The sequence below is a fragment of the Rhineura floridana genome, chromosome 2 (assembly GCF_030035675.1).
Source record: "Rhineura floridana isolate rRhiFlo1 chromosome 2, rRhiFlo1.hap2, whole genome shotgun sequence".
Classification (NCBI taxonomy): Eukaryota; Metazoa; Chordata; class Lepidosauria; order Squamata; family Rhineuridae; genus Rhineura; species Rhineura floridana.
The window spans coordinates 71,732,255-71,758,932 of record NC_084481.1 but is presented as its reverse complement, the minus strand read 5'-3'; the positions used below and the strand labels follow the sequence as shown (position 1 = coordinate 71,758,932).

General features: G+C 43.3%; 1 protein-coding gene across 2 annotated transcripts in view; it reads left to right on the top strand.

Annotated features, from left to right (window-relative positions):
• The first annotated feature begins 7,873 nt into the window (after positions 1-7,873).
• Positions 7,874-26,678, top strand: part of UBXN4 (UBX domain protein 4) — a 34,032-nt gene continuing 15,227 nt past the window's right edge. The window contains exons 1-6 of one of the 2 annotated variants that reach the window (XM_061608908.1): positions 7,875-8,212; positions 20,622-20,724; positions 21,366-21,394; positions 23,054-23,172; positions 23,434-23,572; positions 24,227-24,314. In XM_061608908.1, the coding sequence (XP_061464892.1) occupies positions 8,131-8,212; positions 20,622-20,724; positions 21,366-21,394; positions 23,054-23,172; positions 23,434-23,572; positions 24,227-24,314 (560 nt within the window). In that variant the 5' untranslated portion in view covers positions 7,875-8,130. Of the gene's footprint in view, positions 8,213-20,621; positions 20,725-21,365; positions 21,395-23,053; positions 23,173-23,433; positions 23,573-24,226; positions 24,315-26,678 lie in introns of both variants that reach the window. The other variant, XM_061608909.1, reaches the window with a different exon arrangement.

Below are 26,678 nucleotides of genomic sequence, written 5' to 3'. Positions count from 1 at the left end.
ATATCCATTATCATGTAAGGCAGTTAAGGAGATAGTAGTGATAGTTATCCATTAAACAATGGGGAGTATTGTATTTCTTCATGAGGTAAGACTTCAGTTAAGTGGAATCATTTCTGTTATAGCAGCCTTACAATGCAATCCTGTGCACAATTACTCAGAACTAAATGCCACTAAGTTTAATTTGACAATTTCAAGTAGCTTTGCAGTTTTAATATAAAAGCCTTTGTTTATAGTCAACATCTCTTTGGCTAATTCTGCTTTCTTATAATTTCTCTGTCCTGTACTATTCTTCCTTCTCCTGAAATCACAGTGGCATTAAGTGAACCAAGGATAACAAGATAACAAATTGGATGGAATATGGTGCTGAACAATTTGGCTGAAAAGTTGCCAAATCCATTTTAATAGTGTAGAATAAAACAGTAGAACCTCAGCTACAGCTATAATCAATTTGGTCCTACTGTAAGCTGCCTGGGTGGAAGGCTGCTTGAGAACCATATTCAAGTTGCTAAAGAGAAAATAGGATACAATTGTAACAAGTAAAATAATGGAAACAGTTCAATCATCCAAATGCCACTGCAGTGCACCACTCAGCTGCTTGATTCTGTATGACGGGCGGCTAAACTGTGGCTGTCCAGATGTTGTGCTCTAACTCCTGTCAGTCCCAGCCAGCATGGCCAATCACCAGGGATGATGGGGGATGTAGTCCAGCAGTATCTGGAAGTCCAAAGGTTCGCTGCCCCTGCTAAACAATATTAGCCCATTCAATTGGAGGTACAAGGGGAAAGTCTTTCATATTGGCCATTCAGATCACAGACTGGCAGACGTTTATCATGTTGGGCAGGTAAGTACTTACGTTGCTGAGGAACTTGGGAGAAGAGCAGAAGCTTTATTCATGATATGCTCCTGACCTTCAGCTCACGTTATTAAGGATTATTAAAATTTTAGGATGAAGGTTAATGTCATTTTCTAGAAGTATAATAAAGCATTTAACAGATAGTTGACACTATATTTTCATTTGCAGCTAGCATTTTAAGTCTTCTAAAAGTGAAAGTATTGCATTATGGGTTGGAACTTCCAAATAACTGGTCTGCTAATAGAATGTTTTTGGCTATCATTTACAAACATGGTGGGAAACTATCATTTATTAGAGCTAAGGTTGGTCTTATGCATGGTTCTTAGTTCTCATCATTAGCATACCTACTAAAATTCCCGAAGGATACAAGAAACCACTCCAACGGCCAGGCAGCCGGCAGAGTGGGATTCTCCTCCTGCTCAGGAGCTGCAAGCCTGGCTGAACACTGGTCCCTGAGGAAACATGCACATGAGCCAGCTGGAAAGCGCCAGCTCCGCCTGCAGGAAGAAGGGGACTACCATCACCCAGGGAAGAGGGAGAGACATCTGCTGCGGCTGGCTGCCTGGCTGCTTGCTTGCTGCTGCTGCTGCTGCGTGGCTACCACCACCGCCCTCTCTCTGTTGGACGTCTGTGCTGCAGGTTGCCACCCCTTGCAGGACCAGGCCCTCAGGTACTCAGCCAGCTGTTGCTGATTTTGTCCACCTGTCCCTTCCCTGGAGGGGATACATAAGCTGGCTGGCTGAGGTGGCTCCTGCTTTGCAGATTCCTGGCTTTTTGTGGGACTGGCAGGTCTTGAATTATGTGCCTGGAAGAGAAGACTCAGAACCAAGTGGGGAGACTTGAGGGGGTCCCAATTAGTGTAGTGACGGGTAGAGGGAGATATGGCATTGTGAGGAGGACTTGCCAGGTAAGGGGAACGCGGCCCAGGCAGTTAACAGCTGTGCCTTGTTCTGGTCCTCCCCACACCCACAGGTTTGTTGGTTGCCCTATCAGCAAGCTCTCAGACTTCCGGATGCTGCTCCTAAACACCAGATTGGTACATAATAAGATCTCCCTCATTCATGATTTAATTGTGGATGAGGCAGCTGATCTGGCACGTATATCTGAGACCTGGGTGGGTGAGCAGGGAGAAGTCAGTCTCTCCCAGCTATGTCCACCAGGGTACCTGGTTCAGCATCAGGGTAGATCTGAGGGTCGAGGAGGGAGGTTGCTGTGGTCTATAGGAGATCCATCTCCCTCTGCAAGCACCCTGTCCATGTGACTACTGGTCTGGAGTGTTTGCACCTTGTGTTGGGTCAGCAGGACAGACTGGGGATTCTGTTGGTGTACCGCCCACCCCGCTGCCCAACAGACTCCCTAGCTGAGCTGACAGGTGGTCTCAGGTGTACTGTTGAGATCCCCCAGAATGTTGGTTCTGGGGGATGTCAACATCCATGCCGAGGACACCTTATCTGGGGCTGCTCAGGATTTCATGGTTTCCATGACAACCGTGGGACTGTCCCAACATGCCATGGGCCCTCTACATGTAGAAGGGCGTATTCTAGCCTTGGTTTTTGCAACTGGACATGGAGATGGTGATCTGAATGGGGGGGGGCTTACATCAGTCCCGCTGTCATGGACAGATCACTGCTTGCTGAAGTTTAGACTTACAGCAGCTTTTCCCCTCTGCAAAGGTGTGGGACCTATTAAGCTGGTCCGCCCCCAGAGACTAATGGATCCGGATCGTTTCCAAAGGGCTCTGGGGAATTTTCTGGCTGATGAGGCTGGCGCTCCTGTCGAAACCCTGGTTGAACTATGGAATACAGAAATGACCCGGGTGGTTGACATGATTGCTCCTGAGCTGTGTAGAGCTCGTACGGCTCCATGGTATACCCCAGAGCTCAGAGCGATGAAACAATATAGGAGACGGCTTGAGTGCAGGTGGAGACAAACTCCAGGTGGATGCAGTTACACACTGGTAAATGCCTATGGTAAGCTCTATTTAGGGGCAGTGAGGGCAGCAAAAAAGCAATATTTTGCTGCCACTATCAAATCATCAATGTGCTGCCCAGCGGAGCTTTCAGAATTGTCTGGGGACTATTACACGCTAGCCCCAAGGACATGATAGAACCATCTGAGGCCCGCTGTAATGAATTTGCTAGGCACTTCCAGGATAAAATTTTTAGCATCCGCCAGGACTTAGAGTCCAGTGTTATAGCAGGTAAATCAAGTGGGGTATCCAGAGCACAGCTTTGTCCTGATTTCTTGGATGAGTTTCAGTTTGTACAGCCTGAGGACATTGACAAGGTGCTTGGACAGGTTCGTGCAACCACTTCTGTGCTGGATCCTTGCCCTTCTTGGCTAATAAAAGCTAGCAGGGATAGAACAGCCGGCTGGGCCAGGAAAGTAGATTAATGCCTCTCTGCGAGAGGGGGTGATCCCTGGCTGCCTGAAAGAGGCGGTAGTGAGACCACTTCTGAAGAAACCCTCCCTGGACCCAGAAAACCTTAATAACTATAGGCCGGTAGCATATGTTCCATTCCTGGGCAAGGTCCTTGAACGAGTGGTGGCAGGCCAGCTCCAGACACTCTTGGATGAGACCCATTATCTGGATCCATTTCAATCGGGTTTCAGGCCTGGTTTTTGGCACGGAAACAGCCTTGGTCGCCCTGTATGATGACCTCTGTCAGGAGAGAGACGGGGTGTGTGACTCTTGATTCTCCTTGATCTCTTAGTGGCTTTCGATACCATTGACCATGGGAAGACTGACTGAGTTGGGAGTGGGAGGGATTGTATGGTGGCGGTTCCGCTCCTACTTGGCGGGTCAGCTCCAGAAAGTGGTGTTTGGGGACCATTGCTCGGCACCCTGGACTCTCCAGTATGGGGTTCCACAGGGGTCAGTTCTGTCCCCCATGCTGTTCAACATCTACATGAAACCGTTGGGTGCGGTTATCTGGAGCTTTGCAGTGTGTTGCCATCAGTATGCTGATTACACACAGCTCTATTTCTCCTTTTCATTTTCTTCAGGTGAGGCTGTCAATGTGCTGAACCAGTGCCTGGCTACGACAATGGACTGGATGAGGGCTAATAAACAGGCTCAATCCAGACAAGACTGAGATGCTGCTAGTGGGTGGTTCTTCTGACTGGATGGTGGATGTCCAACCTATCCTGGATGGGGTTGCACTCCCCCTGAAGGAGCAGGTTCGTAGCTTGGGGGTTCTAGAACCATCTCTGTCACTTGAGGCTCAGGTAGCCTCGGTGGCACGGAGTGCCTTCTACCAACTTCAGTTGGTGGCTCAGCTATGCCCCTATCTGGACAGGGATAACCTGGCTTCAGTTGTCCATGCTCTGGTAACCTCCAAGTTAGATTACTGCAATGTGTTCTGCGTGGGGCTGCCTTTGAAGACGGTTCAGAAACTGCAGCGTGTGCAAAATGCAGCGGCCAGATTGGTAACAGGGACCAGACGGTTCTAACACATAAAACCAATTCTGGCCCACTGGCATTGGCTGCCTGTATGTTTCCGAGCTCGATTCAAGGTGCTGGTTTTAACCTATAAAGGCTTACATGGCTTAGGACCACAATACTGGATGGAGTGCCTCTCCAGACACGAACCCATCCGTACACTACGCTCAACATCTAAGGCCCTCCTCCGGGTGCCCACTGCGAGGGAAGGTGGGAGTCTGGCAACAAGGGAGGGGGCCTTCTCAGTGGTGGCCCCCAAATTATGGAATGATCTATCTGACGTGGTGCGCCTGGTGCCAACACTGTTATCTTTTCAGCACCAGGTGAAGACTTTCCTCTTTTCCCAGGCATTTTAGCATGTGTTTTTTAAAAAATTTAATTGTGTTTTAAAATTTTTGTGTGTGTTTTAAAATTTGTATATTTGTTTTTATTGTTTTTAATTGCTGTAAACCACCCAGAGAGCTTTGGCTATAGGGCAGTATATAAATGTAATAAATAAATAAATTCCCAGGGAGTAAGAGTAAGATGGGAACTAAATTAAATTGTTTTACTCCACCGGCCCTTTGGCCAGCAGACTTTGAAGCAGGATTGGGACCTGGGGAGAGGGGTCTGAATGTGAGGAGTAAGTTCCCCCTCCAAACCTCCAGAATGCCCCGTTTTCGGGCCTTTTGCCGCTTCCACCAGGCTGGCTGTCCCCTGGCAGTGTCGGGAGGCTCCTGGCAGAGCAATATCTCCACTGTGGCAGAGCCCGGCACCACCGGAGACCCATGACATCTAACTCACCCCAGCCCGGTGGAAGGGTGAGTTGGATTGTGCCTTAAGTCACTGAACTGCCGTCTGACTTTACTTCAGTTGTTTGTGTCTGAAAAAAGAGCCATAGAAAAACAATGAGTTAAATGTGCAGTTCAGTCTTTACTCAAAAGTAAGTATAACCCCAGTAAGGCTTAGTTCCCTCCCACAAAGAGAATTGTAGTCTTTGATATTAGCCTAATAAATGTTGCTGGTGAGATGAGTGTTTATTTGTTTAGAACATTTATAAAACCATCTTAATTATTTCAACAGAAATATAATTGTAAGCAACATAAAATAATATATTAAAACAGCAACCAGATTTTTAGGACACCTAAAAGGTCTTCCTTATATTTTTACTAGTTTTGTGAAATTCAGCAGAATGATGGCCATTACGTTATCTTTTGAGAAACAAAATCCATCAAGTCTACTTGGTTATAAATGTTTGTTGCTATCCAAATTTTATTTTAGTTTACTCTTAATTTTTTTATAAATTAGACTGAATACAGTGCAAAAGGTAGCATTACACAAACAGGGCCATAAATGCCAAGAAAAATTCAAAATAAAAACAAAACTGAGGTATGGGTGGTATTTCTTTAGTTTAATTAATTTTATTATTCAATGTAGATCCCACCCTTCCATCTAAAGGAGCCCAGGGCAGCAAACACACAAATGATAAAATGTCAGTTAAAATTATGAATATTTGCATTAGAGTTAACTTTAGTCTTTTGCTATGCTCTTGGGTTAGATGGATCGGGGGGAGACTTGAGGTTATGTCTGCACTAGCATTGTTTACTGGTTCCAGCTAAGTCTATGTCTTGTAACAAATAGGCTTGGAGTTAAATCTTTTCCCATAGTCCTTAAGAAAAGGTTTAGGTCAGGGGTTCCCCAACTGTGATTCAGCTTCATTCAGGAGCTCTGCGCCATATCTGTGTGGATTTCTGGCTGAAGATGGGAGACAGCACATCTATGACATTTGATATTCATTGTATTTTTATTGCTGCTTTTATTTCTTATATTGTACTTTACAGGATTACAATTTGAATTCTACAATAAAATACAACATTTATTTTATTGTAGAATTCAAATAATAAAATTAAATATATACAATTAAAAATCATACAGCATCTAGAACAGCACCTTACAGTTGCTACAACAGGCAGAAAAATCATTAAGTGGTCCACCAAGATGCCAAGTGGTGGTGGTGAGTTTGGTTTAGAGCTGCTGCTGTATTTGTTCTTGATTCGTATTACGAATGAAATCATTCCACATCACCTAGGGGGGGAAATGCCCCTGCTTTGCCAGATTTTTGGCAATTTTCCAGCTCCATGCTACCAGGTATTTTTTTAAAAGAATTGTTACCAGGTGACAATTTTATCCATTCAGATCAGATGGCTTGCACTGACATTTGGATTGAGGTGAAAGTGGTTCTAACTAAAACAAACAGGGAGTGAATATAGCCTTATAAATGCATTTGTACAAGTTACTACCCTAGAAAAATTCTTACTCTTCTGCCCAGCCACCAGTAAATACATGAATTAAAAATACATTAAAATTAAGAACTGTTGCTTATGATCCACACCCTGGTGTAGCAGAATTCTTAAGAGGGACAAAGAACGAAGATACAGAGAACCAGACATCAGAATGTACAGGGAGATTTTGTTAAGAGGTTTTTCAGCAAGACTGGTGGTTTATAAGAACCCTAAGAATTATTGGGTAATGTGTCCCTACTTTCTACTATTGCTGTTCAATTTCACTAAAATTTCATACCTCAAGTGTTTCAGTGGCTTCCACTATGAATTCGTGTTCTTGATTAAATTTTATGTGTCCGTTTGTGTCCACTGGGTGTCCAAAAGCTAGGCCTGAGTGTCCCATTTGGACACACAAAATGAAGAAAAATGGAAATGGACTGCCTTCAAGTCGAGTCTATGAATAGGGTTTTCATGGTAAACGGTATTCAGAGGTGGTTTTACCACTGCCTTTCTCTGCGGCTGAGAGGCAGTGACTGGCCCAAGGTCACCCAGTGAGCTTCATGGCTGTGTGGGGATTCGAACCCTCGTCTCCCAGGTACTTAAAAAATATCTGGCCGTGTCACCGTCAACCTAAATATAATCAAGTCCTTTAATTTGATGCTTTTATTTTGCCTCTCAACCCCCCCCCGAAAAAAAGATCGTTAGTAAAGTTGGCAAAAGAGTTGCAAGTTTCGTTTGCCATGTTACATTTGCGATTTGTGCATATACTGCAATTTAGTTTCATTTGAACATATTTATACCGTCCTTCGTTTTAACAGATTTCAGGGCGGTTTGCAAATGCATTTCACTGTTAATTTTAAACATGTTAATGGAGGGTAGTCAACTATTTCTGGCAGGGTTCCTAAATGTAGGAACATGAAGATGCAATACTAGGACAATTTCACTAACAGGATTTTTTGCTGGTCTGTCACGTAAGCACAGAAATCCTGCTTTGAAGGTGGGGAAATGTTGAGAACTTTCAGCGACGGGAAAACAAAGCTGACGGCGATGCTGGGGCTGTAACAGCACCGCGCTTAAGAAATGACAGCCTAGCACCGCCCTACCATTCTGTTCTCGACGTTCCCTGGGAATCTGCGGCTGCTAAACACCGGCTAAATAGCTGCAGAAAGTGCAGGCGCGAATCGTAGCTGGGTTTACCTCCTTAATCTCAACGTGTCAAAACACTCAGAGCTCTTCCTCATCCTACACAAAAGCTTCCGCCCCATCTCTTTCATGGTGCCGTGTGTCTATTTTTAAAGGCGCATGCGCTATTCTCTACTATTTTCCCCACCTTGGGAGAGTGGATCGAGGAAGATGGCCGTAAGCAAAGAGGGCGTTGCGTAGCGAAGCGAGGCTGACGTTTGTGACGCGCATGCGCGCTCCGCGTTGAGGCAAACGGACTGCTGTGGAGACCGTGGCGGGGGAGGCAGCGGCGGGGAGGCAGCGGACCGAGTAGGGGGGGGGTCCCTGCTTGCATATAACCCCAACGTGTTATTCTTTCCTCCTCCGCGCACGGAGCCGCCGCCGCCGCCATTATGTTGTGGTTCCCTGGCACCATCCCGGCCGCCATTGCCGCCTCCAAGCAACGTAGCGCGATTTTCGTGGTGTTTGTGAAAGGTACGGGCCTGCCCATGTTTTCTTAGCGGGCGTACAGCTGCCTTGCTCCCGTGGAGTGCGCCTTGTAAGGTGCTTTCCCTCCACATCTTCCCATCCCACCCCGGGTGCCCCTTGTCCACCCCTGCCCACGGCGGGGCCCTCTGGCTCAGGCGACTTTCTCCCTTCCGTCTGTTAATTAAAAGATCTCTGAACGTAAGGAGGTAGCCTTATACCCCGCTAGGCCTTCTTTGGGTCCGCCTAGCCCCACTGTTGACTGCTGTCTGCCCAGGGTCTCGGAAAGAGAAGCGAGGTTTTCTTCCCTACTCTGCTGCTCTTGGGGCCCTCTTAAAACATGCGGTCGGAGTTGGGACCAGATCCTCCACTTTGCTGTTTCTTAAAGCTCCCTTGTTCCTCAGTTCAGCTGGATTTCCCTTTAGAAATAAAAACGAGGGGTGTTTCTTTTCGGATGGGGTGTTAAGGGGAGGAGAGAAAGTATTGGCATGTCATAGTAGTATTTTTGTTTCTCTGACAATATCTAAATGTAGTAAATGTACCTGAGTACACTCATTTATGGTGTTGTGGTACACGGAACTATCTTGACTGTTAAGTGGAAACCGGCAGTAAAAATTACCCACATCTTCGAAGACTTGTTTCAGATAATCCTTCGTGCTTTGCTTACTTTACTCAGGCCTTGTGGTTTCCTCCCTTTCCACACTATTTCTTATACAGTACTCCAGGCGTAACATTTCTTGCTGATATCATTGCCCTGTATCCATAGCAGCCATATGTGTGACCTAGAGCTTGTCACTGATTTGGTGCTCTCCTCCCCCAGTGTAGTGACCTGTTTTGGGGAGGGTTTGCTGTGTCATGCATAGCAGGAAATGAAATGCCTTTATTATGTATGGGTGAAGAAGAATTTTAAAATGTGCATTGCTGCACTTACATATTTGCTTATTTTCTTATGCTTCTATGTTATCTTTTGTCACAGAACCCAAGGAGGCACACATATAGAATCATAAATAGTAGAGTTGGAAGGGGCCTATAAGGCCATCAAGTCCAACCCCTTGCTCAATGCAGGAATCCAAATCAAAACATTCCCGACAGATGGCTGTCCAGCTGCCTCTTGAATGCTTCCAGTATATGCAAGGAGGTCTCCCATCCAAATGTTGACTGTACCCAAACCTCAGCAAGGTGGTTGCATTAGGTGTCTTTAGACCAGGGGAAGGGAATCTGAAGCCTTCCAGATGTTGTTGGGCTACAATTACTATCATCCATAACCACTGGTTAGGTTAGATGGGAGTTATAGCCAACAATATCTGGAAGGGCACAGGTTCCGCATTCTTGCTGTACTCTGTACCCCAGCACTGCGCACTAACGTAGCTTCCAGAAAGACTTGTTAGCTGAAAATATATTCATGTTTGGCTATTTTGTTTTAAGGCGTCACATTCTGATTTGGTGTTGTAGCACAGAACTGAAAGCGCCCATGGAAAAGTCACCTAGTATTTCTTCCAAGGCAGCACCTTTAAAGGTCCTGTCTCCTATCTGCGTTGGCTGTGAGGATAAGAGGTACTGCACCAGTGTAACAGACATTGGAGATTATTGTCACTCAATGCTACGCTGAAAGTATTTTTCTGTGTTATATTGTGCAGTCTCTTTGCCACAATGTAAACATTTGTCATGATTCTCCAGCCTTCAGTGAATAACGTAAATTGGCTTCTGTACTGTATGTAAAGCCAGTACCTGCTCCTTCTGGGAGGAAGGGCAGGATATAAATCAAATGATTGATAGATAAATAAATACCTATCTCCTACCAAACAACCAACCAGATCAAGCTATCCTACTTATCCAGTCCATGAGTTTGGTTCCCTGTGCGTGCATGAACTGGAAGTGGCCATCCAACTTGAGACCAATTGATGTTTCAATACAGTCTTGATACTCGAGGGCAACAGTAACTAGGTTGACATTCCCCCCCCCCCCATTTTTTTCTTTTGTTTATCCTGAAGACTCTTGGCAAATGGCAATAAGTAGCCTTTTATCTGTACCATACAGCCTTCCCCTAATGTTCCTTTTGTTTGATGGAGGCACATACCTGTTGTCGCCTTTTTATGAATCTCCTCAAATACTTTTCTGTATTTCTTTTATCTCTTATTATTGCTCTTTCTTCCCACCCCTTCCCAATTTCTGATTAGTCACAATTTCTGAAAGTTCTTTTACCACAGTTGGAAAAATCTCCGGCATCTGATCATGCAGGTACCTAGGAATGTGCCTTACTTGGTCTGCCTTTCACCTATGTGCTGTGTATTCTGTATGCAGTTCTGTTTTCCTAATGTTCGTACTTGAATAGTAATAGTATTTAAAATACTAGGCCTTACCCACAAAATTGCAGGCTAAGGTAGGCATGTAAAATAAGGTAAGCAAGTGGCAGAGTTTATTGTTGTCAGTGTCCATAGATTAAGCTCTTAAGCATTTTAACATCAGCAACATGAATTTGTCTCTGGTGTAGTTCTTGTAAAGCCTCCCCCTCCACAATTCTGTTTTCATTTATTGTATAAGTACTAAAACTTGTATCCAAGTAAACCATTGGGTGCATAGAATGACTTCACTGAGCGCAATGAACACTCACTCTTGCTCTCCTCCCCCATGCACCCCCACCAAATGTGTTCCAGAAGGTTGGGGAAACCCCAGAGCAGATTTGGGAGGTGCATGGGGGAGGGGAGGAAAGGAGAGGAAGTTTGTTGCGCTTGTGAAAATTGTTCTACACTTGCAGTTGTTTAGTTGGATGCAACCCTGTATCCTTTCCGTATTTGCACTGGAATATATGCAATCATTCCACTTAATTGTGACGCTTGAACGCATTTTGGCTGCACTCTTCGAGATAGCTGGCGAAAGTTGCTTTGTGCTTCACTACAAACTGATTCAGAGAAGGGGAGTTGCTCAGCAGATGCTTTAAAATCTTATTGCTTGGCACTGGAACTACTTGGGAACCATACTAAACCACAGTGTAGAGCAAGGGTGGGCAGAAGTTAGATTGGGATCTGTTGGTAGATCCTGGAGTGATTTGCAGGAGATCAGCAAAGTTTTTGTCTAACAATAACAACAATTAAAAAGCTTAGACAGACAGCTAAAAAGAATGTTTGGGGGGCGGAACCAGGAGTAGTCTTTGTGTGAAAGCTTGGTTCTGGTATTCATCACAGTTTCCTGGGCTGAAACATGTGCTCAGAAGCACCTTATTCCTTAGTTTTTAGGATATGTCCACCAGGCTGAGTTGCTGTTGGTGTGGACTTCAGCCTTCCAGTAAAAAACAAGTTAATCCCACAAGGAGTAAAGTAATGCAACCCTTGGGTTTCTAGTCCCTTGTCTTCACATGCATGGACTAAACCACACTTTTCCTTTTACATATGAAGTCGGGACACTGGATTATTTTAATTGTAGCCATATACTGATATAGTTTCAGAACATGCACAAATAATGAAATCTCAATGTTCTAGTGTATTTGATTTATCTTAATTGACAAGGTAAATAGGACAATAAAATATTTTTGTGTACCAGGGGAACAGTTATGAACAGCTCCTGGAAAGTATGCAGCAAAGGTATTACCAATACTTTTCTAGTCACTGGATTTTCAGAAGTTTGGAAATGAGTGGCATCCAGTTTCTTACTGAATATTGATAGTGATAGTACCTGTATTGTAGTTGGTAGACATATGTAGATTGCTATACAGCTCTAGGAAATTGGCCATAACTGGAAACTTGCTGTTTCACTTACAGCCTACAGTTGGTGTTTTGGATGCATCAAAAAGTTGCTTAGAGAGAGGTGGGATATAAATATAATAAATAATTCAAAACTCATCTGTATCAGTTTAGCAATCTTATGTATTTCTGAATTTTAACACAACGCTGAATAGGCTAAAACAAGTATGGAGCAACATCCAGATGTTGGGCTCTAACTCCCATTGGCCTCACCCAGCATAGCCAGTGGTCAGGGATGATGGGAACTGTAGTCCCTCAGTATCTTTATGGTCACAGGTTCCCCAACCGTGGGCTAAAAGACTGAAAAATCTGCAGCCATCCTTGAAGTGAAAATTGCTAGGCTTCAGAATAATCAGACCATGAAGTAATTAAAAAGCAAAAGTGATACCATAAAACTAATGAGAAATTGTGAAGATCTAGAAGACTGCAGAACTGTTAGCATTGATGGTGCAACAATGAAAAGATTACTTAAAGCATTGAAATCTTGCAAGGTCAGTTCTATAGAGTTTTGTAAATTAACTGTACTCTGTGATATGTTTCTTGTATGTCCTCTGCATTTTACATTGCGTGATGAAGATACCTGTGGGAAATCAGCGCACTTCGACCTCTTTATTTTTCTCTCTGTGTTTCCTCTAGGGAAGTAATTCTGCAGTACACAGATTCTAGCTGGGCTAGCAGTCAGCTTGGCTCAGCTATTTTCTAAATCTGCCTGCCTCTGTCAGTATGGCAGAGTTGTTTTTAAGCCCAGTTCAATGGTAGAAGTTAAGATCATTTGAAAAAGTATCACCGTTCCATCCTCAGTCTACTTCACCAGTGGTCTGCGAGCTTCCTTACCTTCCTTACCAATTTGAATTCTATAAATTATATGGAATTCAAATGGCAGTGCATTAAAATACAATAAAGGAAATAAAAGTGCAATAAATGTAAAATAAAAAACATACAGCATTGAGCACAGTACAGTACAGTTACAGCAACAGGCAGAAAAAATAGTTAATTAAGTGATCTAACAAGACTTTCAGCAATTTTCAAGTGGTCCATCGATTAAAAAAGAGTTTGTGAACCACTTGCCTACTGTACTTTACTAATGTATATGCAGGATCTGCGGTAACATCCTGTTGTAGAGCTCTGTAGGTAGTGAAATAATGATGAGATACTCGCAGGATGTTACTAAAAGTCAAGTGGAAAGCAAATGGGTCAATAACAGTATTAAATCTGATCAGATACTTTGATCCTTTTTACTTCTGTTCTCATTTTGCATGTATTTCCAGTTACATGCTTTTGATATTTTTTTAAACAAACACTTCATCTTTGCACTTTCTCCTAAAAATTCTTGTCCTTGTGGTTAGATAGCATTGGGGGGATAATAAGAAACGTGTTCCTTGGAGGGTGCACCCATTAAAAGTATGAATAAGGGAGCACCTTTCCAGACTGACTAACTTTCAGCCATAAGTGTTCAAAGTCTAAAACCTACTTCTTCTGATACGGAAGTGAAAATTACCAGATTCCATGTGAAGGGTCCACACTGCATTTCCTCATCCACTCTTCTGGAAATTGGGCAGTGAAGAGCTACAGCTTGGGCTCTGCCTGCATATGCCCATGTATATTAATGGTTCAGCAAAGCAGGAAGGAAACACACTGCAACACCCCACCATGAAAATAACGTAAGAAGGGGCCTGTAGCAAATGGAAAGTGTACCTCAAAAGTAGTGTAGTATATTATAAATAGAAGGGGGAGCAAATAATGTTTCACCCAGATGAAGGTGTTGCTTCAAACATAATTGAGTTGGGCCTAACCATCCTACTTCCTTTCTAAGTAACCTCCAGGCTGGATTACTATAATGCACTCTATGTGGGACTGCCCTTGAAGTTGGTCCGGAAGCTGCAGCTGATGCAAAATGCAGCAGCACAACTGCTGACTGGGGCAGGAAATCGCCAACATGTTATCCCATTGCTGAAAGAACTGCACTGGTTGCCCATTAGGCCAAGTTCATGTTGCTGGTTTTGATGTACAAAGCCCTATATAGCTTGGGACCGGGATACCTGAAAGACTGTCTGACCCCTTATATACCCAGTTGATCACTATGCTTTGCAGGTGAGGGCTTACTGCAGATGCCATCTTATCAGGAGGTCTGTTCCACACAACATAGGAAGTGGACCTTTAGTGTTGTGGCACCTACCCTTTGGAATTCCCTCCCCTTAAATATTAGACAGGTGTCATCTCTGTTATCTTTTTGGTGCCTTCTGAAGACCTTCCTCTTTCAACAAGCCTTTTAAGTAGAGACCTATCCCAGTCTGCGTCTGTTTTGGAATTGCTATATGTTTTTAAAGATTTTTTAAAATACGTTTTCAAGATGTTTTGTTTTTTAAATGTTTTGTTTTTGATAGGTTTTTAGTGTTTTGTCCTTTGTTTACTGCCCTGGGCTCCTTCTAGGAGGAAGGGCGGGATAGACATTTAATAAATAAATAAAATTTCCCCTCTCACTTCAGCATTAAAGTAACACTGCTGTAGCTATTGAAATGTATGCTGTGTCTGCCAGAAACCTCATTTTATTTATTTTAAAGCAATTATAAACAGCTTCATATTTTAAAAAAATCTCTAAGCAGTGTACAACATAAAAACAATAAACTATCTGAATAAAACAAAAATACAACATAAAACCAGTGGAAGTGTAGTACAAAAGCATATAAAAACAAATAAAAATAGGAGCTGATCATATGGAGAGGAAAAGCCTGATTTGAAAGCTGTAAGAGGTATATGGATATCTGAAGTACAAGAGTAAACTCACACATTGTCCATGTTGCTGAAAGGGGGAAGAGCTGTTGGGTGTAATAAACATGCCTTTGCAAAAACACATAAACTTGGATCCAACATTGCTGTGCTCTGTTGGCACTTCTACTTGCACAAGGCAGTGCCTACTGAGCTCTTCCATTTCTTTGTCCTTCTGCAGACCCAATCTGCCTCATCCCACACCTTTTCAGATAGTCCCTTTACCCTCAGGAAACTCCAGCAGGGATAAGGAATCAGGAAAGCCCCGCTGCATGAGTGTCATTCCACTCATCTCTAAATCCAATCTGTATTATGTTTCTTCATAGGTAATCTGAAAGTATGAAATACTTGATGGCATTTATGCTGCAGCATAATTAATTGTATATTTAGTAGAAAGCAAATCTATCTACACTCACAATAGTCCTTATTCCCAAGTAAGTGTGTGAAAGATTGTAGCCTTAGCAAAACTAAGATTTCAAGTTTAACAAAACTGCAGAATTCCTTTCACGAAGCCAAAACTTGGGATACTGTTGCCTTTTCAATTAGTTATCCTTAAAATATCGTAACTTGGGTCAGCCTTCCCTAACTTTTGGCCCCCCAGATGTTGCTGGACTACAATTCCCATCATTCCTGACCATTGGCCACACTGGCTGGGACTGATGGGAGTTGTAGTCCAACAACATCTGGGAACCCAAAGGTTGGGAAAGACTGACGTAGGTGATAACTTAGATCATAACTTCAGGCATAACTAGCATTGGTTCTAAAGGGTGGGTTTAGTAGCAATGGGGTCTATCTGACTATACAGTTTAGGAAATATTTTAATTGTTATCCAGAGCAGTTGAAGAAAAGGCATGAAGGTCATTAATAAATCCCATACCCTGACTCCCACAGCTGGGCCTGAGGGTACCTGACGCAGCCACATTTCTGAAGCTGAGCAGGTCTGAATCTGATTAGTCCTTAATGGGAGATTGCCAGGGAACCTCATGTATTCAATTATGGAATATGTGTAAAGGCAGAACAGAAATATACTAAATAAACTGAAAATTTAGTGAAATCAGACTCCAGTAGGCTTCTATAAATAGTAGTTAAGGGTGCCACCACAAATACAAGGGGTCTGGGCCTCCTCTGGTTCCTCTGTAACTTGTCTATATCTAGGCATAGAAGCTAGTATTTTTAGGGTGGTATCCAATTAAACAATTCCACTAATGCAAGCACTTTTGGCTATGCAACACAACTTCCCCTCCCTCTCCTCTCCCTGCACCCCCCCAAATCTACTCTGGAAGATGGGGGGAAGCCAAGAACAGATGGGGGAGCATGCAGGGAGAGGATGGAGGGGAAGTTCTGTTGTGCAGCCAAAAGTGCTTGCACTAGTGGATCTGTTTACTTAGATGTGTATATACACCACCCTGTGTAGTTATGTATACATGCATGTCTTGATCTTGGTAGATCTTATTAAAAGCTGAATAAAGCACGATTTAAAAAATTAAGCAGCAAAGAAATCCCCATAAGTCTGTATTCTATATAATAAATATTCTGACATGGTTTAAGTTCATAATTTATTAAAAGGTTCATTATTCATGTCAAAAGAACAAACTTAACCACTGGGGCTAAAAGATGTTTAGTTGATTACTTTTTTATGAGACCACAGCATGCTAAAGAATTCATCTCAGTTTATGTAGCATTCAGTATATGAGGATTTGTTGAAATCTATGAGGTTATCATAGCTGAAAATAGAAATGAACACTCCATACCTAATTTTATTGGGGACACATTGCAAATTGTCCGCAGGTTTTCTGTATGGGCTGTTGCAGTTTTGTTCTTTTAACAATTGTTACTTTGCCATTACAATAATTGTGCATAAGTATGTGTGTGTGTGTGTAGGTATTGCTGATGTGTTTTAAAGGAGGAAATTTGTCATTAAACTGCTTCTAAAATGTTATAATTTTCTAACATCCCTGGACATTGCTTGGTTATTTTGCTTATCCTTTAAAAATATAGGATCAATAGATTACAAAATAAATTTTGGTTATTTGCATTCTAGAAAATGGTGAAAGACTTGGTTGTACATAAGAAGTTAACATAAGAAGTTAACAATTGCAAATAGAATAGCTTGACATTTTTCATATGTAAATTCATAAAATAATGAATACAAGTTAATCTAATGCACACAGTCAGTACCACCCCTAGGCACCGGGAAGAGGTGCAGTTGCCCCGGGCCCCGCGCTTTGGGGGGGCGCACTAAGCGATCTGCCGGCCCCCTCCAGCCTGCCTCCCCAACACCTCTTTCTCGCAGGCAGGGGGGGGTCTGCTCAGGATGGAGCCGCACTTCTCCTGGCCAGGCGAGAAAGCAGCACGCTCAAAGCAGGAGCCAGGAGGGGCTCCTCCGCTGGCGCCCTGTTGCACTGCAACCTGCGGTGCGCTGGTGCCCTGCGGCGTCTGGGGTCAGTCGGGAGCAGCTATGCAGCAGTAGGGAGACTCGCCTGAGATGACCGTGACGGCAGCAGCGCCGGCAGCAGCAACCTGCCTTTCGCCGCTCCATTGCCACCTCCGGCCTGTGGAGTAGGTAGACATTGCAAACAGCAAAAACACGCTCCGGTTTTCATCCAGTGCCCAGGAGCTGCCTTATAAAGGCAGAGAAGAAACAGCACTCCTTTCCTGCCCCAACGGAGGGACGCTCTGTCGTGTGGGTGGATCTTCTCTTTGCCAGCCTGGAGAGCGACAGATATCCCAGGCACTTTGGGCTGCAATCCAGTACATGTCTACTCAGAAGTAAGGGCCATTGGGTTCAGTGGAACTTTCTCCTAGGTAAGAGTGTACTGGATTGCAGCCTTGGTTTCTGTGTGTGCAGCCTGCCTGCCTATTTGTTTGGGCAAAGCCACCTAGCCTCGTCAGGTCCTAAAGCCCCTCTGGTTCTGCCTCCACTCTCCCTTTTACCCATTTCTCTCAGGTTTTCTAGATCAACCCGGGCTGTAGCTGTCTTGGGGTCACAGGAGGATCAGGGTTAATCTGGATGTGTGTCTTTTTTCTTTTTTGAGGCCCAATGCAGCAGTTGGTATGTTGTGTTCCCTGCTTCTAGGAGGCGGGGTGACTGATTAGGGGCAGGGTCTGGCAAGTGATTTTCTTCCAAAGTCTGCCTTTCCCCCCCCCCCCGATACCGGTGTATGCGTGTCACTTGTGAATGTGAGACAGAATGTGGCAAAGAGCCGTTTAAAAACAACAACACTGAATGTGCTATCTTGACAGTCCAGGATTTGTTATGGATGCAGGAAATTTGGGGGGGGGGTAACACTGCAAAGCATGCTGGTGAAACAGATGGCATTTTTCATGGAGGATGTTTTGAAATGTGTTGACTTGGGGAGGTTTCAAGCATGCCCACACGGATGGGAATTGCCCTTGCTGCTGAGTTACTAGTCCTCATGGTTGCAGAGAAAACCTTGGAAACGAAGGATAGAATAATAAAATCATAGATAGTAGAGTTGGAATGGGCCTATAAGGCCATTTAGTCCAAGTCCCTGCTCAATGCAGCAATACAGGTTAAGGGGCTGGATTTTTATAACATCCGGATTCCAGCAGAGTGAACAGGTCAGACCACCCCCACCTGGTTTCATAATCCTACTTCACTGTTGGCACATGTGTGTTTATGTTTGTGTTGAATTAATATTTATGTTTTGTAGCTACAGTAGAAAGTGGTATTGAACTGGGTTTGGGAGATGTGGAAAACACTCCTTAAGTGTTGCCACATCTGTTCTCCTGCCTGTTTCATATCCCCTCCTCTTTCCGAACGCCTGGGGCTTGCGCACAAGACGCTAAATGTGAAATGTCCATGCTTCATTCACTTTTTGAATGGCATATCCACATGACATGCTCCTCCAGTCACTGTTCCTCAGAGTTTTCCCCATGATTCTTCCATCTGTTTGCAGACCAAAAAAATCTTTTTTCTTTTTGAAAGACCAAAACATAAGAACATATGAAGAGCCCTGTTGGATCAGGCCAGTGGCCCATCTAGTCCAGCATCCTGTTCTCACAGTAGCCAACCAGATGCCCCAATGGAAAGCCCACAAGCAGGACTGAGTGCAACAGCACTTTCCCCACTTGTGATTCCTTGCAATGGGTATGCAGAGGCATACTGTTTTTGATAGTGGAGGTAGAACATAACTATCATGTCTAGTAGCCATTGATAGCCTTATTTTTGTGAGTTTGTCTAATCCTGGGGTGTAGTCATCTTGGGTCACAAGGGTCTTCAATGCTTTAATTTTTTTAGGAGCAGGGACTCAGTGGGGTCGCTATGTCTCCAATTGTGAGCCAATCAGCATGAAAGGGGAGTGTGTTTGCCACTGAGAAGTTTTCTAACATGCTCCCTTGTCCTTTTCTGCTGATTGGAACCAATCAGAGTGAAAGGAGGTGGGTCAGTCACTGAGAAGACTCTCCTCAATAGCTAGCACACTTCCCTTTCATGCTTATTGGCTCTTAGGGGTGTCCATTGTTGTGGGAGAAGGCATTAGCAAGGACCTCATTCTCAACCCAGAAACAAATAAACAAAAAGGATAGGAGGATGTGTGACTGCGACTATCATGAAGGGACCTTGCACTTCTGAATTTGCCACTACACTACTGAACGACAATGTGTCCTTGAATTGTGATAATGCCTCTTGCTTGCCTGCATCCTGTACACAGGTACAAATCATATCTGTTGCTCTGCCCACTTATGCCTCCATCATTGGCATGTGTGCCCTGGCAGGTTGCCCACAAGGAAATGCAACCCTTGGGCTGAAAAAAGGTCCCTCACCCCTGCACTAGCTGATAGCACTTACAAGAAAGTTGGGGCACCTAATTTTCATCAATCCGCCCCTATCTACTGCAACTGTCTCCTCATATTCCATACTGTTCCAGAGAGTACCCAACCCTCAGGAGTGCTTTTTGGGGTGAGAGGCATTGGGGGGATGCAGTGAGTAGGGGGGATTGGCAGAAATCTGGTGTCCTGCCTTCTGTGAGTAGAAGTGCTTTTCACGACTGCAAAGCTACAATTGAATACAACCCATTATTGTTACTGGTGTTGGTGTTAGTAGTCCTGCTTGCAGGCTGCCCAGAGGCATCTGGTTGCCCACAGTGAGAGCAAGATGGTAGATTGGATGGGCTGGTTTTCAAGCCAGTGGGAACCAAAATCTTCCACAACCTCCTACTATGCCCATCTTGGAATGGTGATGCTAAGGCTACGGTGTAACTTAGCACCCAATCAAAGCCCACCTCAAGTAGTATATAAACTATACACAGAGAGAACAGAAGTCAAATGACAGGGTATGAGCCACTGCAGTGTAGTGCTTAGAGTGTTGGACTGGGACTTGAAGTGAAGGTAATCATATTTGTATTTAATAGGTTGTTAGCCTCATATGTAAATATTATAATTACATATATTCGTAAATAAAATCTCTCTCTCTCTCAATATATATATATAGAGAGAGAAAGAATGTGGAGGGGCCCCAACTATGCTTTTGCCCCGGGCCCCACACAAGCTAAGGGCGGGCCTGCACACAGTGATGTAATTTTCAATCATATTCCTAGCATGACCCCTCTGATAATGTGAGCTGAAAATGTCTTAAATGAACGCCACTGCATGTTGATTTCCCACCTCCTTTGTAGTATCATATGTAACATCTGTCTTGTTTGGGTCATTTGGAGCTACTTGCTGTCTATATCCTGCACCTGCTGTCTGTTTATGTCAGTTTTGGGTATGGATTTTTTTTTAAGCTGATCTCTTGGGAACTGGTAAGTAGGTTATATTATCTTTGGATCTATCCCAACTCTGTAATTGTATGATCATCCTTGCTTTAAAGTCATGAACATTGCATTTCCAGTATGTTGTAATCTGGGATTAATCTATATTTGCATCTGTGAGAAAAGGCTTACTGTTTTTCACAGGGGATGATGAACAGTCCATAGAGATGGCTGCCAGCTGGGAGAATGAGAAAGTGACTGAGACAGCAACAGACGGCTTTATAGCTATTAAAATTGATACCCAAAGGTTTGGCTACTTTTTTTGCTGTTGTTTTTGTTGTCAGTAGTAATTTACTTTTTAAGATGCCTCAAGACCTAGTAGCTATTTTGCAAATGACGTGAATTGGGGAGGGGGAGAATAATAAATTTTATCCAACTAGACATTAACAAATTCATATTACAGAATAATTTATTTTATTCTAGTTACATTTCTGCTACAGTGTTATCAATTAAAATAAGGTCTGACTAACTGATACTTTTCTTTTCAGTCTGAAAATTAAAAGTCGTAATACTTATAGGAGGACTGTAACTCTGGAAGAGACAAACCCAGGTTTGGACAGCATGTTGAGCCAAGCCATGGCTTAGCTCACAGAAGCAGGACTGGAGAAAGAAGCAAAATAGCTGCAATCTCCTTTCTGGGAGCCCATGCATTTGTGCTACACCATGCTTTGGCTTAGCATTACATTCAAACTGAGCCACTGTATAATTCACATAGTCCTTTATATTGTTTAATTTCAGTGCAGGGTTTCAAAGAAATGGGAGCTAATTTGTTGTGATCCCATAAGGATTTCACTAGCCACATATACAATGGCATGTTGTAACTGGGTATTCTATGATCTTTTAGATTATTAGGGTGATTTGCTAAACTTAATACTTTCTTTTACACAGTGAAGCCTGCTTGCAGTTCTCACAAATCTGTATCCTTTGAATATAATAAAAAGAAACATTTTATACTAGAATGGCTGCTCATAATTTGTTCCTTTATGAGCTTCATTATCACAAGGGGCGAACCACAGGATCTCTTCCCTCAAAAGATTCTTTCCTTTTTCCTTTGCTGCTTCATATGCTTGGAACTGCCTCCCAGACCACCTATCTGATGCCACCTTTCTTACTTCATTTAAATCCCTCTTCAAACCCACCTTTTTGCATGAATCCTTTGGCACAGTTCCCTCATTACTATAACTCAGCCTATTTCTAAGCCTAAGCATGTGTAACTCCCTATGTATCACACCTCTGCTTCCTGGTCTTGTAATAATAATAACAACAACAACAATAACACATTAATAACAATAATACATTAATAACAATAATGTATTAATATTCTCAAATATTTTCACTGAAGAGGCATCAAAACTATATAGTCATTTCTGCCTTTCACCTTTGTGAGGGTTCATCACAGTTTTTTTCTTCCTGTGTTTTAGGGCTAGTTCATAAAGTGATGTGGTACCTACTAAAAAAACCTAAGACCTTGAGGGTGCTGTTCCATGAGGAAAACTGTTAGCATGAAACAGCACCCGCATGGTTACAGGATGGTTGTACTGCTGTTAACCATCTTAGTTAATCCCCTGGTTTTCATAATAACTACCTGGAATGAACACTATTTCATAAAAACAGCTTGCCAAAATCAAAGTTACTTCTTCAATTTTGATTTACAGCAAGCTGAATTGCAGTAAATTCAGAACAGACCGGGGGGGGGGAGAAGAACCCACTACACAATGCCTAATTGACTTTCAAGCATCACTACCACAAGATATGATGATGGCCACTAACTTAGTTGGCCCCCAGAGGATTAGATTATTATCTGTAGAATAGGTCAGTCAGCATCTATTACAACCTCTCTGTGTACAGAGGCAATTTACTCTTGGGTACCAGATGCCAGGGACAAATCGCAGGGAAAGCTGTTTTCTTCATGCTCCTGCTTATCAGCTTGCCAGAAGGATTTGGCTGGCTGCTTTTGGAGAAACGATGCTGGGCTAGATGAATTTTTAGGGTAGAACCAAAGCACCCAAGTGTAAGAATCTGATTTAATTGAGTCTCAAGATGTGGCAGGCAGAGGATGTCACTGAAAAAAAGAATTCTGAGAAGGGCTCCTTTTAATTTGTAGTCAGTTGTCATGCAAAGGATTTATGTGTGATAATCTGACATATTTCTGTAGAGATGGGGAAGGAAGGGGGCAGCAGCAGAAAAGTGATAGTTTAGTTAAATCTTCCCTGGGGACTTCAGCTGTTTCTGTACCGACAGCATCATTGCTCTAGGTGGTATCCACTTGGTGTCCGTCCACTGACAAAAGGCATCCATCAGCAGGACAGGGAGGGAGGCACTTTTCAGTGATTCTTCTTCCCCTTTCAGCCCTACACACCCCTCCCCATCAGCTCCAGAAAGTCCCCAGATTTGAAGGGAAAGGGGAACGGCCAAAAATTATCTCCTTGCCCATTCCACTGAGAGACACCAATTGGATACCACCTGTATGCTCTGATTTCCCAGCTGTTTCCAGTAACCCTTCCTTAATGACATTTGTTTTTCTTTTCCAATTTACTTTTGCAAATGAGATACTGTCCTTTACTATTACTGCATAGATCCCGTTGTGTGCATTCCATCCAGTTTCTTTATAGGAGACAATGGAGTCCCCTTAGAAGTGATTGCTGGCAGCGTTTCTGCAGATGAACTTATTACAAGAATTCATAAAGTCAAGCAGGTAACAAATGACAACAGACCTTGAACATGAAATAACCCATAAGATCCCTCCTTCTTCCTACAGTCAGCAGGGTATTTCTGTCAGCAGTGTTCCCATAGTTTTGCTCTTATCAGTTTACTATCTATAGACTAGAGCAAATGGGGGGCAGTTTTGTCCTCAGAAAGCTAACAGTTGTTTTCACTTTGATGTGGAAAATGGCATCAAATGCAGTGCTCTGGAATTAACAGCAGTTATTTCTATCAACGCTCCTTTCTTCCTTAGATGCACATACTAAAAAGCGAAGCATTGGAAAGTTCTGTGTCATCTCCCTCATCTTTAAATGGCATCACAGAAGACTCTCAATCCCAAACAGCCGAGCCTGTTGAAGTGCAGCCTGAAAGGCAGAGTGTAACCTCAGCTGGTAAGTATTAGAAGCTCCCTACTTGTGAATAACTTTAAATATTAACCTTGAGAGGGCTGAAATGGTAATATTTCAAAAGTAAAGGACGGGAAAGGACCTTTACAGCCTTTCAGTAGGGGGTAGAGGTCATTTTTCATATGTGCTTCATCATGCTGCTAGCCCTTAACTATTTTTTATTTCCCTCCGTAACTGCTGCCTGTCCCTGCCATGCCCTCCCTCATCTGCAGACAATACTTCAGAGTGGTATCACTTTCTCTTAAAGGGTCAAGAACACAACAGGACCAGCCATGCATTACTTTTTCCAGGGCAAGGAAAGAGTGATACAGTGGGAAGTGAAAGGTGCGCTATTATCAGCTGCACTCCTGATCCTGCTGGGAATTGGTAATTCTGGGCATTAATTAGGCATAGGATATCTGTAGCAATGTTAATTGCTTGATTGTTAATGAAGAAACTGGTATCCAAAGGTGAACTATTCAGAACAGCAGCTTTGCGCAGAAGCATCATGAAGATGTTTTTGATTCTACATAGTGAGCTAGTTTGGATTATAGGATTTTTAGAAGAAACTGCTTTAAGAATTCATATAGCAATTACTTATGGAGGTAAAAGGTTGATACTTAATTCCCTCTCCCATCTCCCTCTTTTCACTTATTTAAGCTGAAGTAAATTTTGGACAGACAAATGAGGAAAATGACAGAAGGGTGGAATCGCAGACCACCAATGACCTTACAGCCAAAGTAGAAAGGTATGTGATTTTTGCAGACTTTCTGGCTATTCTAAAAAGCAGAGATAGGCAACCTTTTTAGCCTGAGAGCCATGTGCAGGAATGGGTAAGCAGTTGGTAGTTGTCTGCCGTTTCTCTGGCCAGAGCCAGCCATACATGTGCATGCACAGGTACACACACACACACTCACGATTACACACTCGCTCATGTGCATGCACACATAAACGCAACTGTTTGGTAGGCTAAGAAAGCACAATTTAAATAGAAAGAAAAACCCGCAGGGATGACTTTACCCACACATTTTTCTCTCTAAATGGGGAGAAAGACATGCTGGGGCAAACTTCCCCACATATCTGCCTCTCCAACAATCCTCCTCCCTTAGTCCTCCAAACAGCTGTTTGGTAAGTGAGGGGCATGATTTAAATGGGGAGAAAGAGGTGCAGGGATAGCACCCCCCAACACAGCGCTCATCCGAGTAGCATTCAAGAATTGCTGGGGTGACTTCTGCTGCTCCTCTTGAGGTGGCAATGGAGCCTCTGGGTCCTGGCTGGTCTCTTCTTTGTGGGTTACAAAAGTAGGAGTGGCAGGGGAAGAGCAGGAACAGCAAGGGGAGCCTCCGCTGGCAGCAGAATTTGACAGCTGGGAGGGCAGTTTGGGTACCAGCAGCAGGTCACACTGAAGGTCTATGAGGCCTGCATGCAAGCTAAAAAGTAAGTTTCAAAAAGTAAGTGACAAAAGTTATTGTAAAGGATTGGTACATTTTTACAAAAATAATTTCACAGTCACATGTCATATGATCAAAACATTTGTCACTACGAAAAGCATGTGATCGTTTGAAACTATCACCTGCTACTTCTTGACTCTCATGGTACTAACTGATCCTGCCTTAGCACTGGGGAGGATGCCTGTCCAATGCCTAAGATATATGAGGGGTGGGCGATGGGGATGCATGGCAAGCACATGGTTGCTGGTAAAACTGTGTCTTCCATGTCCGTCAGACTCCATCAGTCCAGGAGGAGTTTATCATCATCCATCATTACTTAATATTTTAGAGTCTGACATAAGGACTGAATCATCAAAGAGAGGAAGGCAGCCAAGACTAGAATGGCAAACAGTATGAGAGGAAACAATTTCAAGAAAATGTACAAAGCATGAGAAAGGGCAGAATTACACTGATCTGTCATCTCAACTATAGTGTGGAGCTATGATGCAGTTTAAATTGCCCATCGAACCATCCTTTTCTTTATAAATGCATTTCCAAACCTCAATTCTTTGGCAAAATGTCTTCCTGGTCCATATTAGGCTGCTATAGCTACAGAAAGTTTCACAACTGCATAAAATCAAGTTTTTTCAGCTTACTCTTTTGTCGTCTGTGTCCAACTGTAAATCTTCAAGGCAAGGTTCTTGTCATTTTGCTGTCATGTTGATTAGCATGCTGTTGATCCTAATAAAATATGTAGTTGTAGTAGTACTAGTAATATCCTGGCCAACCCTATTGAATTCAGACTCCTGACTCATGGTGTGTTTTTTTCTGTTTCATGTAATCTGAAATCTCAGCTTGGAGCATTTCATAGATCATATTACAGATTATGCAGGTCTCTACACCTCTACATGGCATAACGAGGCATCATTACTGCTGAAGCTAAGATGTTGTCACAGCAATTAGATACGCCCCTTGAGGCCCTTTAAATATGCTCAGGGAGGGCTTTCTATTTGCATTGGGAAGGTTTCTCTGAATGGGACTGCATGAGCAAACAAGCACTACTACAAACAGGTTGAAAAGCTGGCACTGTCTGCTTGCACCTGCACATAATCCAGTGCATGCATGGCAGCAACCACACTTCAGCCAGATCCTCCTCTGACATAGCCTCTGGTTGAGCCTCAAATTCCTCCTCTGGAGGAGGAGGCACAAGTAGTGACAAAGCAGGACTGAGAGGCGGGACAAGGACAAGCTAATTTTCAGACAGTTGTCAGTTGTAAATGGAACTAATGGGGCAGAGCTGTCACTTCTAAACTGCTGAAGCCTTCTTCTGTTTCAGTCCCCTCCCACTGCAGTCCACTGGACACCTCCCCAGGATCCCGATCCTCCTCCTCCTCCTGATCATTTTTTCAGAAGTCCTCCATGGGGCCCATGAAAATGTTGTGTAGCAATTCTTAAACTTAAAGTATTTTCAATATAATGCAACATTCTAAGTGTTTTAGATTGTGCACTAAAGTTTACAGCCATTTGAATTTGTATGAAACATATTTGCACTTTGATGCTTATCAGCATTGAATTTGGCCCAGATTAACTATGAGTGCTCATGGGACACTCCTGTAAGCAGAAGGGAGGCAATTGTCACCAATGTCTCCTTCCCCTGTTCTTTGAACAGCTGTTCAGGAGGG